At 43.7% G+C, this 12122-nt stretch overlaps 2 protein-coding genes across 4 annotated transcripts in view; both read right to left on the bottom strand.

Annotated features, from left to right (window-relative positions):
* mrtfba (myocardin related transcription factor Ba) overlaps nt 1-3355 on the bottom strand; it is a 39010-nt gene extending 35655 nt beyond the window's left edge. For 2 of the 3 annotated variants that reach the window (XM_024387959.2, XM_024387957.2), the window contains exon 1: nt 3208-3355. The gene's annotated coding sequence lies outside the window, so the exon portion shown is untranslated. Of the gene's footprint in view, nt 1-2365; nt 2594-3207 lie in introns of all 3 variants that reach the window. The other variant, XM_024387958.2, reaches the window with a different exon arrangement.
* A 193-nt stretch (nt 3356-3548) lies between these two features.
* On the bottom strand, nt 3549-10558 carry ercc4 (excision repair cross-complementation group 4). The gene is given in 13 exon segments (XM_024387956.2): nt 3549-5101; nt 5230-5342; nt 5450-5542; nt 5654-6152; nt 6155-6229; nt 6376-6480; nt 6681-6806; nt 6982-7162; nt 8852-9059; nt 9166-9361; nt 9607-9787; nt 10072-10252; nt 10424-10558. Coding segments are annotated over 13 exon segments (2736 nt in total). The 5' UTR covers nt 10468-10558; the 3' UTR covers nt 3549-4367.
* Nucleotides 10559-12122: the final 1564 nt, after the last annotated feature.

Genomic DNA, 12122 nt, shown 5'->3' with positions numbered 1-12122 from the left:
TACATTCAAACAGAGGGAAGTACCTGGTCCCCTCAGAGGGAAAGCAAACATCATGCATGACTAGACAATGTGTGGTAAATATCAACCGTGCTCCTACCCAACTGCTCTGTCCAGCTATAGGCATTAGCAACAAGTACCATGTGTTCATCAAAGGGAAACCCACAGAAGGGACAAGGTCGTGCCCAGCCAGGCCTAATGGTAGATGGCTTTGGAGATTATAGGTGTATGTAAATGTGCTGGTGTTTACAATTCAGCTTTAAAATAGTGGTTGTTTTGCGTTTTCATAAAACTGAAGGTTGTTGGGTGCAAAGTCTACAAGGGTCTAAGTGTGCTGTGCATGATAATGCACAAGGGTACGACAGATCGATTACCTTCTGCTCCTGCCTAATAGTATCCTACTGATTCAGTATGTATTGACCCAGCAATCTTAAAGGAACGATACAAAGTCCATAATCACCAACTATGGGCATACAGACACAGGATGGAGATGTACACCTAACAGTAAACATAACTTTGCGATTAATAGATTGTAATATTGCATAATAGCAGTCTACAGCCTGGGATAACATAGTTCCAGAATATCAAATAAACAATAAGACAGCTTGGCCTGTATATCAAGAGCACAGATGAACTAAACTCATTCTCCCACAGGGTCTGGGACTGCCCCTTCCTCATCATTACAAAGAAGAGGTCATAGGTGAGCTAAGTATCTATACACAACACAAGCCCCTCTCCAGTCTGTAAAGGGGTTATGCTACTGCAGTGGTAACATGCTTCTTCATATTCACTACAGGGAGGAACTCCTAACACAGTCTTTGGGAAAATACCCACCCAGTATTCTCCTCTCCATTCAGTCAGGGTGGTCTAGTCTCTCTCAGCAGACTTAACACACACTCTCCTGGTGTGTGTGTGTCAGATATAAAACCAGTCCCTTTGCAGCAAGTCACAGCCCAGTAACAGTATCTTGTGCTGTGGACATTATTGCCCCTCAAACGCAATCCTAGCGATTTGAAGTTGGTTTCTCAGAGACCGAAATAGCCCACAAGTCTAGCCCAACAAAAATGACTGCTTTTTCTTGAGACAAGGCCAATGCTGATGTTATTATGGTTCATGTCGGAGTCAGTGGTGTAAAGTACTTAAGTAAAAACAGTTTTCTGGGGCATCTTTACTGTGTCTTTTTGACAATTTTTACTTCGATACATTCCTAAAGGAAATAATGTACTTTTTAAACCATACATTTTCTCTGACACCCAAAAGTACTCATTACATTTTGAATGTTTGGCAGGCAAGGAAAATGATCCAATTCACACATTTATCAAGAGAACATCCCTGGTCATCCCTACTGCCTCTGATCTGGTGGACTCACTAAACACAAATGCTTTGTTTGTAAAATAATGTTGGAGTGTGCCCCTGGCTATCCATAACTCAAATAAATAAAAAGAATGGAGGCATCTGATTTGCTTAATATTTATACTTATATTTAAAGTATATTTAAATCCAAATACATTTAGACTTTTACTCAAGTAGTATTTTACTGCATAGAGTTCACTACAGTGGAAGTCTGCTATATCACCTCAGCCAGCTGGCCAGACAAACCATTTCCTGCTAGACAACTGCTTTCACCCACCCCCCCCACATTTGTTTTATTAATACAGACAAGATAAAAGGTCCTGTAGCTCAGTTGGTTGAGCATGGCACTTGCAACTCCAGGGTTGTGGGAACTAGACTCCCACAGGGGACTAGTACAACTCACTGCCGTAAGTCGCTCTGGATAAGATCTGCTAAATAAGTAGAATGTCGAATGTAAATACAAAACCAAAGCACACTCACATCCCACCTATTCCTTGAGGGAAATAAGTTATTGCGTGGAACGTGACAGTTGACTGTGACTCTTCTGACTTCTAGAGAAAGACAGGCACAACAAACCTAGCCTTATCTGTGACCCATGAGGCCATATCACAACAAACAGAGAAAATAGGCAGAAATCCAAGAGGAGAAGGCATCCATTAATATATAGACCAAAGATTAAAGTTCATCGAGACATCATAAGAGGTTTAAATTGGGTGGATGGTTCAGGTTACTCTGGTGTGAAGGTTAGAACCGGATAAGATTTTTTTTGGTGCAGGAAAAACAGAACCTAACTCTGGCAACCAATGAACCAACAATCAAGACATTGTTAGGATGAGGAGAGGAGCTTTAAAAACTTGGCAACATCAGTTAGAAGTAAAACGTTTGGCAAGACAGATTATAATCACAACACAGTATGCCTGAACAATTCACTATTATTTTCCTCACCATCTGTTAGCTTCATAAGGCAGCGCCATATGTGGCTCTGACAAAGTGCGATGCAAAATCTCAAATCTACCTTATTCCAGTTCAAGCAAGACTGTTGTCAGGTGAGGTGTTTGTGTTGTGTCATCATCCAGTGATGTGTTGCAGGCAGCAACCACTTCACTCTCAGCCTCACTTTCATCTTTAGCTTCTTTGATCTGCCAGTCTCTCTCTTTGGTGCTAGTTATCCCAAGGGGCTGGCTCATCCTCCCTTGCCCATTTATGACTGAGACCCACGTTGACCTCACCGAGTTACCTGTGTCTGTGTGTGCAGAGTCAAGCATTCACAGTGCTAACAGTTGACAAAATGTGGCTGCCCTTTAACAGATATCCTTGGTGATAATGAAGCAAATGGCGTAGGATATCAGAGTTGACTTGCTAGCTGCTAACGTTACATTGTAACAGGTGGCATTACTGGGAGGTCTAGAGATATCACCGCATACACAAAAAAAAACATTGCATTCAGTTCACTAGCGGTTACTGGTAGGCTGACTGATTAAAGAGAAGGCACTACAGTTAACTGCGAGACGTTGGTTTTAATTTGTGAGAAGTTAACGTTAGCTAGCTTCCAACATCAGAGACAGCGTGTCAGTGCGGTTATCTGACAGGCAAGATAGCATGTAAACCGAATAAAATAGGGGGGGTGAAAGAAAAGACACGGAACAATATTGTCATCTTGTAATTTAAATCAGTTTACACATTGTCTACTGTGGCTTTAACCACTCGCACTGATAGCTAACTAGCTCGCTGTATTCTACATGGCATGGCTGCATCAACAACCTCTGCACTCACTAACGCTACTCTGCAACTAGCCATGCTGCTAGTTCTGCTCGCACGTTAAAAACAAGACAGCCCTACCCAGTTCAAATATCTTACCAAATTCCTTCGCATTGCCGTATGAAAAGGTTTACCATTCGATTCAACGACACACTGCAATTGATGTCGAGGAGAATGTCTTGTGTTTTTTAGGAAATCGGAAGTTTCATTCGCGGAATAAAATGGCTCCTGCTGATATGTTCGGATAAATTTGGTGACGTAATCAGTAGTCAAACGGAAGCTTTGCGTTGCCTCGCCTGCATTCAAGACACAGGGGGCGCTCGTGTCTTCAACTTAGATGGCAAATCATTCTACACCCCATAAGTGTATAAATACATGTTTATCGCTGGCAGCAATATATCATATAACTTTGAGCAAACAAAGAATTACAAATCATGAAGCACTTTCTGGCAAGTTTATTTTGCAAGAGATAAGACCAAACGATGAGTCCGTATGTCGAGCCAATGTTCAATACCTGAATATTTTAATAGAGCCCTAGTCTAGTTCTGACAAACAGTATAAAAATGTTTCATTACCAACATTATCAGACAATTCATTCATCATAATAAAACCTAGTATTTAAACACTGCATTGTTGAGTAAGAGCTTGTAACTAAGCATTTCCCTGGGCAGTATTAATATATGTTGTATGCTGTAAATGCAACAAATAAACTTTTAATTTGTTTTAAAACAGGGGGGTGTCAAACAAATTTCGCCCGGGGGCCACATTTGATCATCAATTAGGTTTGGAGGGCCGCACTGAAAATGTGTTATATTTCCTTGCTGTCAAAACTGGAATTTTTGATGGTTTAGTTTCTAGTTGGTTTTAGTAATTTGAAAGTATATTGACTTTGTTCCTCCCACACATTTATTTGATTGTTTTTATGAAACCACCCACAGACCGGATGTTTCACACTCGATTTAAAACACTTTCTGCTTACTGACTCCTCTGTATCCTCAGTTTTCCACTACAGTACTGCAAGTATCAAATCCAACAGCAGATCCTAAATATAATTCAGCTCACGTAAGCAAAACATCCATTTACATATTCAAAGATTTACAAAGTCAAAGTTGGATAACAAAATTCACAAACACATACAATGACAACACACTTGAGTTCAGTCCATACACAAGGCACAGTTCCTTCCATAGTCTTTCTAAAAGTCAAACCTGAGCATAGCTGATATCACATATCAGCATCTGTTCCTTTAAAGTGTATGACTATTTACTTTTCTGTGCAGGGGCAGGGATGTCCACAGTATTATGCAGGAACTCATAGAGCGACTTCCCATTGCCAGCATGCCCCAGAATCTGTGCTAGCCTTTCCTGGCTTATTTTGGCTAGGTGTGCCAGGCTATCTGCGTGTTTAACCAGAGCCCTGTAGTTCTTCGCATTAACCCCTGGCATCCGAAGCAGGAAGTCGTATGGCCCAGGGTTGAAGAGGTCAGCTGACTCTGCCACCGTGTCCGACTCGGCAGTGATGGCCTGGGCCGCGGCGGCATCCGGCTCGGGTCGACCTTTCTTCAGCTCCTGGAAAAGTTCTGCGGTGGCGTGTGGGGAGGGGCACCAAAGGATCCTGAGGCGGGGGAAGTGCAGGGTGAGGAGGGTCAGCTTGGAGGTGACGTCGTTAGCTGAGATCTCCTGGCGGAAGTCGGTGCGGGCCACCAGGGAAAAGGGCTTGGCCGAGTCGAACTCGATCAGCAGGACGGGCTTCCGGTAGTACCGCGTCATGGACAGGCACTGGGTGTAGAGGCGTCCGCTCTGAAGCGAGCCAATCAGGTCACTGACGCTCTTGCGCTCCACGCAGGTGTCGGCAGTGAGGATGTAATCGCCCACCTCTAGGGTGACAGGCTCGATGTCCAGGCCGCGTCGGTGGAGGAGGGAAGGGAGCTCACTGCGGAACTCACGCATGTCCACAATCACACGGGACGGCTCCTTGGGCTGCTCCTGGCCCCCTGATTGGAGAGACATGACATGACATGAAATTACATCAACAAATCAGACTCAGATAGATGATGTGGATTGTAAGACATAAGCCGCCTACAGTGTAATAAATCAGATGCAATTTAATCACATCACTTACCCGCTTTGCGTGTGTTGGTAGTAGAGTAAGCAGGCTCCTGACTCCTGCTCAGATCCAGGTTGGTGTCTTCTCTTCCCTCTCTCTCCTCAGGAACTACCATAGTGGCCTTCTCCCTGCAATCACACACACACAGACACCCAGTCAGTCAGCACAGCTCACAAACTAACACATGGTATGGAAACTGAAGGATGATCATAATATAATGCAGCAGATGTCTGACCTGATGAGGTGTTCAAAGGCTTGTTTCTCTTTAGCCAGACCAGTCAAGTACCTCTGCTCCTCAGTGGAGCCACCATAGATCAGGAAGTACACCCTGAGAGGAGGAGGAAATGCTTCATGAGTGACTTCATCTGGGAAAAAAACAACATGTAATTCAGAAGATCTGTGTAAAATGAATAAGGGGATAAAGGTTTTGTTTGATTACCTCAGTGGTTTCCCCGGTCTGGAGGCTTTGTAAATCTCCAGCTGACGAACAAAGCTGAGCTCGGCGTCATAAAGCACCACAAAACTGGGCTCCACCTCATGCAGTACCCGCGTCAGACTGTAGGGGTCAGTGCAACCCCTCAGAGGGTGGATAACAGTCAATGGCTCTTTCAGAACACCGTAGTAGGCGTCAGACGACAAGTCTAACTTTAGCTCCTCCTCCTCCTCCTTTTCCAACAGGCCTCCCTCATCCCCACTGCTGCCCATCACTTCTCCCTCATCCCCCTCTCTGTTGCCAACCATTTGAGTCAGGGTCAGAGATGGCCTCTTTTTACTCTTTGAGTTTGGCTTGGTTGCTGCCTTCCCTTTGGCTTTTTTTCCTTTGGTCTCTTTCTCAGGCTGTTGTTTCTTGGCCCAACTCTGGCCCTGTTGTTTGTGTGCGTCTGGGTCGAACAGGGCATCTCTTTTGCCAATGGTGCGAGCGTAGAGTCTATTGAGTAGGAGTCTGAGCCACGACTGATGTACTCATGAAGTTGAGCACAGGTTCTGTCATCACTGGCACAGATCAAGATGTGGCCTGGGGAATCAGACAAAGAATAGTGAGACTCACCACCTAGGACTGAACAGTTTACCAACGCATGTCATAGCTTTGGTAGGAATATGTTACGCTTTCTGTGTCCATATACAATACTTTATCTATATTGTAATTTGCTAGGGGCTGACCTGGTTTGAGTTCAGAGCTCTTGTTCTCCTTCTCTATCTCCTGCAGCACCTCTGTCAGAGCCTCCCACTTTGGGTTCTGCTCCAGCACCAGCACCCTCTTCACCTCTGGGGCAGACACACAAAAATGATTTTCTTCAGCTCCAGAAAGCATAAAATAAAATTGTATTGTTCGCATATACATTTTTTGCAGATATTATCGTGGATGTAGCGAAATGTTCAAGCTCTTCCTCTGAAAGAAGTAGAATTACATATAATATAGCCATAGAGATTGTGCTTGAATGTATATTTTGAGAGCAGTTAGTTACCTGAAGTGCTTTGTTGTTTTTCTGTGTCAGCTCCCACCTTGAGTTTCTTCTTGGACTCAGGAATGCAGTACACCCGACTCCTGGCGTTAATAAACATGGAGGTGCTGGAGTCCAGGAATAACCACCCTGTTGAAATGAACCACAGTCAAGTGACATTTTTCCTTGAATCAGCATCTAGGGCTGCCGAACATAATGGAAGGGGAAACACAGAGACCTTCATATGATAGCTCTCCAATGAAACTAATGCAGTTAGCTATTCATATTCTCTTACTCTCCAAGGACAGTTCTTACAACTTCATACCAGAGTTGCTTCCAAAGTTTTTCTGGCTGGAGCGGAGTGACTCGAGGAGGTTGAGGAAGGTGACACAGTCGTACTGGGTGAGGTAGAGCAGCAGGGTACGTAAGATCTTCAGGTCCTGGACCAAAGACTTGGTCTTGGCTCCCAGCTGGTGCCACAGAGGGTCCAGGTAGTGACGGATGGTCTGGGGGGTCAAACAGGCACAACAAACAGGAATATGAGAGAAAATCTGTAAGTGGTCAACAGAGTACAGTGGATGCCTTGATTTAAGTAACGTCTGGCGTAGAGGTCGACCGATTAATCAGAATGGCCGATTAATTAGGGCCGATTTCAAGTTTTCATTATCGGTAAACGGCATTTTTGTACACCGATTATATTGCACTCCACGAGGGGACAGCGTGACAGGCTGACCACTTGTTATGCGAGTGGAGCAAGCAAGTCACCAGTCAGTTTCCAAGGTAAGTTGCTAGCTAGCATTAACTTATCATATAAAAAACAATCAATCAATCTTAACATTATCACTAGTTAACTACACATGGTTGATGATATTACTAGTTTATCTAGCTTGTCCTGCATTGCATATAATCGATGCGGTGCCTGTTAATTTATCATTGAATCACAGCCTACTTTGCCAAACGGGTGATGATTTAACAAGCGCATTCACGAAGAAAGCACTGTGTACCTAACCATAAACATCAATGCCTTTCTTAAAATCAATACACAATAATATATTTTTAAACCTGCAAATGTACTTAATATTGCCTGCTAACATGAATTTCTTTTAACTCGGGAAATTGTGTCACTTCTCTTGCGTTCTGTGCAGGAAGAGCCAGAATTGTACATAATTATGACATAACATTGAAGGTTGTGCAATGTAACAGAAATATTTAGACTTAGAGGTGCCACCCGTTAGATAAAATACGGAACGGTTCCGTATTTCACTGAAAGAATAAACGTTTTGTTTTTGAAATGATAGTTTCCGGATTTTACCTTATTAATGACCTAAGGCTCGTATTTCTGTGTGTTATTATATTAGAATTAAGTCTATGATTTGATATTTGATAGAGCAGTCTGACTGAGCGGTGGTAGGCAGCAGCAGGCTCGTAAACATTCATTCAAACAGCACTTTCCTGCATTTGCCAGCAGCTCTTCGCTGTGCTTCAAGCATTGAGCTGTTTATGACTTCAAGCCTATCAACTCCCGAGATTAGGCTGGCAATACTATAGTGCCTATAAGAGCATCCAATAGTCAAAGGTATATGAAATACAAATGAGAGAGAGAAATGGTCCTATAATTCCTATAATAACTACAACTTAAAACTTCTTAACTGGGAATATTGAAGACTCATGCTAAAAAGAACCACCAGCTTTCATATGTTCTCATGTTCTGAGCAAGGAACTTAAGCGTTAGCTTTTTTACATGGCAAATATTGCACTTTTACTTTCTTCTCCAACACTGTTTTTGCATTATTTAAACCAAATTGAACATGTTTCATTATTTATTTGAGACTAAATTGATTTTATTGATGTATTATATTAAGTTAAAATAAAAGTGTTCATTCAGTATTGTTGTAATTGTCATTATTACAAATATATATATATAAAATCGTCTGATTAATCGGTATCGGCTTTTTTTGGTCCTCCAATAATCAGTATCGGCGTTGAAAAATCATATTCGGTCGACCTCTAGTCTGGAGACGAGCAGTGTGCAGTCATATTTTTATATCACTAACGCTAATATGAAGAACAATAAATGTACATTCACATTGAGTTGTGTTATGCATACAATGGTTATTGCTGAACTGCAAGCAGTTGTAGTTTGTTTACTCCAGTGGGTATTGATGCTTAATTCCTATGTAACAAACAAGTCTGACCTTTTCGAAGGCATTCCCAAGGGTATTCTCCAGGGAGAGGTCCTCTGCCTCCAGCGTGGGGTTGTAGCGCTTCAGCTCCTTCAGACAGGCGTTCATGATGTCCAGGACAGAGCTCTGGATGGCCCTCATGGCCGGGGTCAGAGACACATGCAGCTCCACCACCTCTGGCTTGTGCCTGTCCAAAACCGAGTTCACTGACGCCTGGAACCTGAGGCGGGGAGACAGAGAGAGAGAACTATCCATCATCATCAATAATCCAAGAAGGTACCACACAAAGGAGTAAAAAAGTCAATAAAAAGGTCTCCCCCACCCACCTGGGCCAGAGGAAAAGTTTCTTGACAAAGAGGTTCCTCATGACTCTCTCCACCTGACAGAAGCCTGAGGAGAAGGATGTGGCCTTGTCTGTGAAGGCCTTGACGAAGCCTGTCTTATTCTTCTGTCTGAAAAGTCTCAAGATGAAGGCTTCCTGGCAAGACTCAATTATCTTATGAGCCCGGTACACCAGTATACCTGGGGAAAACAGAGAAAGCTGTGGGTCGGTGTAAATAAATAAAGTGAAGCAGCACAAACAGAGAAAGGATAGTGCTTAGACAGAGAGAGCAATATGAGTGTCCTTTTGAGCAACTACATCTTAGGGCATTGTTTTCACACATCCCAGTCTGATTTGTATCCAGGACCATTTGGTACCATTATCCATACTAATATAACATAACTGGTAGGTAAAAACTCTAGTTTTGCCTACACTATATACTGACCCGAGATGAGGTGTGCAGGTATCCTGTCAGTGAGGAAGTCCACCACTAGGATACGGCTGGTGACAAACAGGACCCCTCCCTGTGTATAAACTTCGTAGCGCTCTGTACTCTGAACATCACTGGTCACTGTCCGGGGCAGGTGGCTCACTCCCTCAGCTCGCAGCTGCTCTGTGAAGAACTCCTAGCAGAGGAAATAGAAGCACAAATAGGAACATGGGTTATTGGTTACTGTTACAAACTTTCTACATAGAAAGACACGTAACGTTGTTCAAACTTCACCTAGAGTTCGATTCAAGCAAGATCTGCAACCAAGGGGGGTCCATCCTAGCTGAAGCCCTCCTGATGCAACCTTGAAAGTCAAGCAGGTGATGTCAAGTAGCCACCTATAATCGTTGTGTAACGTTGCCCCCTCCTGAACTGGGCCCCTGACCATTCGTTCCCCTAGCACCGCTATTATTCACCCACCTGCTCGGGCGTGGTAGTGTTCAGCAGCAGCACCAGACTCCCCTCCTCGGAGTACACCCGCATGAACTGCAGCAGGATGCGGTCTATCCCCATGCCCTCCGCAGTCACCAGCAGCCCGTCCGAGCCAAACAAACTCAGGAACATCTCCGTCTCAAATTCAAGTAGTTGACCAGCCATCTCCCTTTGTGTACCGTGAGTTGTTGTTAGTAATAATGTTGGTCAGTCAGTCAGACAATATAGCTTGAATGCTATCTAGCTTGCTAGCTATTCAACATGGTTGTACTCTGCAAGAACGAGTCGGTAAAGAAAATACATTTAACTTGTTTGCTAACTAAAACTGCTTTCGGTATACCTGCATATCATCAGTTGTAAGAAAATAACCACAAGTGCATACATTAGGAGTTATTCGGAGCTTCATTGTATTAGCCTGCACATCCCACCAATGTTTTGGAAATCGCATATCCGGTCACGTAACGGTGAAGCGGGAAGAAGCGACAGGATTTTTAGCGCCATCTGCTGTAGTGGAATAGTAACTGTATACAGTAGGAATATGTACAATATGTACATCATACATACTGGACATGTACTGCACAGGAGGCTAGTGAGAGGAGGACGGCTCATAAATGTCTTGGATGGAGTAAATGGATTGGTATTAAACTCATGGAAACCATGTGTTTGATACCATCCCATTCATTTCGTTCAAGCAATTGCGATGAGCCTGTCCTCCATAATTAAGGTACCACCAGCCACCTGTGATGTACTGTATAACCCAACTTATTATCATGCATAGTGTCCACCTTCAGGGGATTTTGAGAGCCAGCAGGGAAATGCAATCAGGTGACAAAATCTACAATATTTACCAATAACAAAACACTAATGATTTCTCTGGGGAGGCATAGGGGAACACAGTAGTGAAAAGACCATGACAAGGTAGAGTGGTTGCATAAGTGTGTGTATGTTGTGCTGCTAAATTGTACCCAGCTGGGCTATGTTCTATGTCCTACCAACCCACGTTTCTCCATAATCAGTGAAGAGGCAGTGTGTAATCGTAGCTCAGAATAGGACAGGCTTGTAAATGACACTGGAGGAGGAGGAGAAGGAGTGAGGGAGGGTTCTGTCTGCTTCAGACAGCACACGCACGCACACACACACGCACGCACGCACGCACGCACACACACACACACACACACACACACACACACACACACACACACACAGCTCCCGCTCCTCCAACCCTGGCTCTCCTAGTCAGATGGAGATGTTGTTGACATGACTCACCTAAGAACTGTAGCTATAACACTGTGACCTGCATTTACATGCTTTAATATTTACATTCGTACTGGTATTCACATTTTGGTGCATTTCCGATCTAGAGCCATGCATACTGTGAGACCTACAGAGAAGGATATTCTCAGAACAGTCAGTTTGTTTCACCTTCCCCATAAAATATGGGTAAGTAGCTGTGAGGCACTTCCACTTACCAACACAGAAAGAGATAGTTCCTTTCTCTTGTTGTTCTTAAAGTGAAGTGGCCACAGAGAAGAAACCTAGGCCGGTGGTGAGGCTTAAACCATGCTTGTGGAATGCCTCACTGGAACACAGGCATCAATGTTTCAATAGGTTCATCTCCATGGTGCAGTCAAACATATGATCCTGCAGGGTAAACAAACTATCTGCTGCCTGGCTGTGCCCTAAAAGTCTGTTACATCACTGTCATTGTGGCTCCCTTCTAGCAGGAGATCCTTCTCTAGCACGACATCACTGTCATTGTGAGTCCCTTCTAGCAGGAGATCCTCCTCTAGCACGACATCACTGAACTTCAGTCAACTTCAGTCAGCAGTTAACCTGGAAACTAAACGGAATATCACTCCATTTCATCACTGTTCAGTGTTGATTCCAGGTCATACAGCAGCAGGCAATGTAAGCAATGTGTACAGAAAGCATACAGTATGTAAAGTAAGAGAAGTCATGCCCTGTTCCAGAATGGCCTTTAGAGAGCACTAGAGCACTGTTTTACTGTTGCTCAATCTCCATAGTTCTCTATTCTACTG

This window comes from Oncorhynchus tshawytscha, linkage group LG25, assembly GCF_018296145.1.
Source record: "Oncorhynchus tshawytscha isolate Ot180627B linkage group LG25, Otsh_v2.0, whole genome shotgun sequence".
In the NCBI taxonomy this organism is placed as follows: Eukaryota; Metazoa; Chordata; class Actinopteri; order Salmoniformes; family Salmonidae; genus Oncorhynchus; species Oncorhynchus tshawytscha.
The sequence above is the reverse complement of the archived record's forward strand: the minus strand, read 5'-3'. Positions and strand labels throughout refer to the sequence as shown.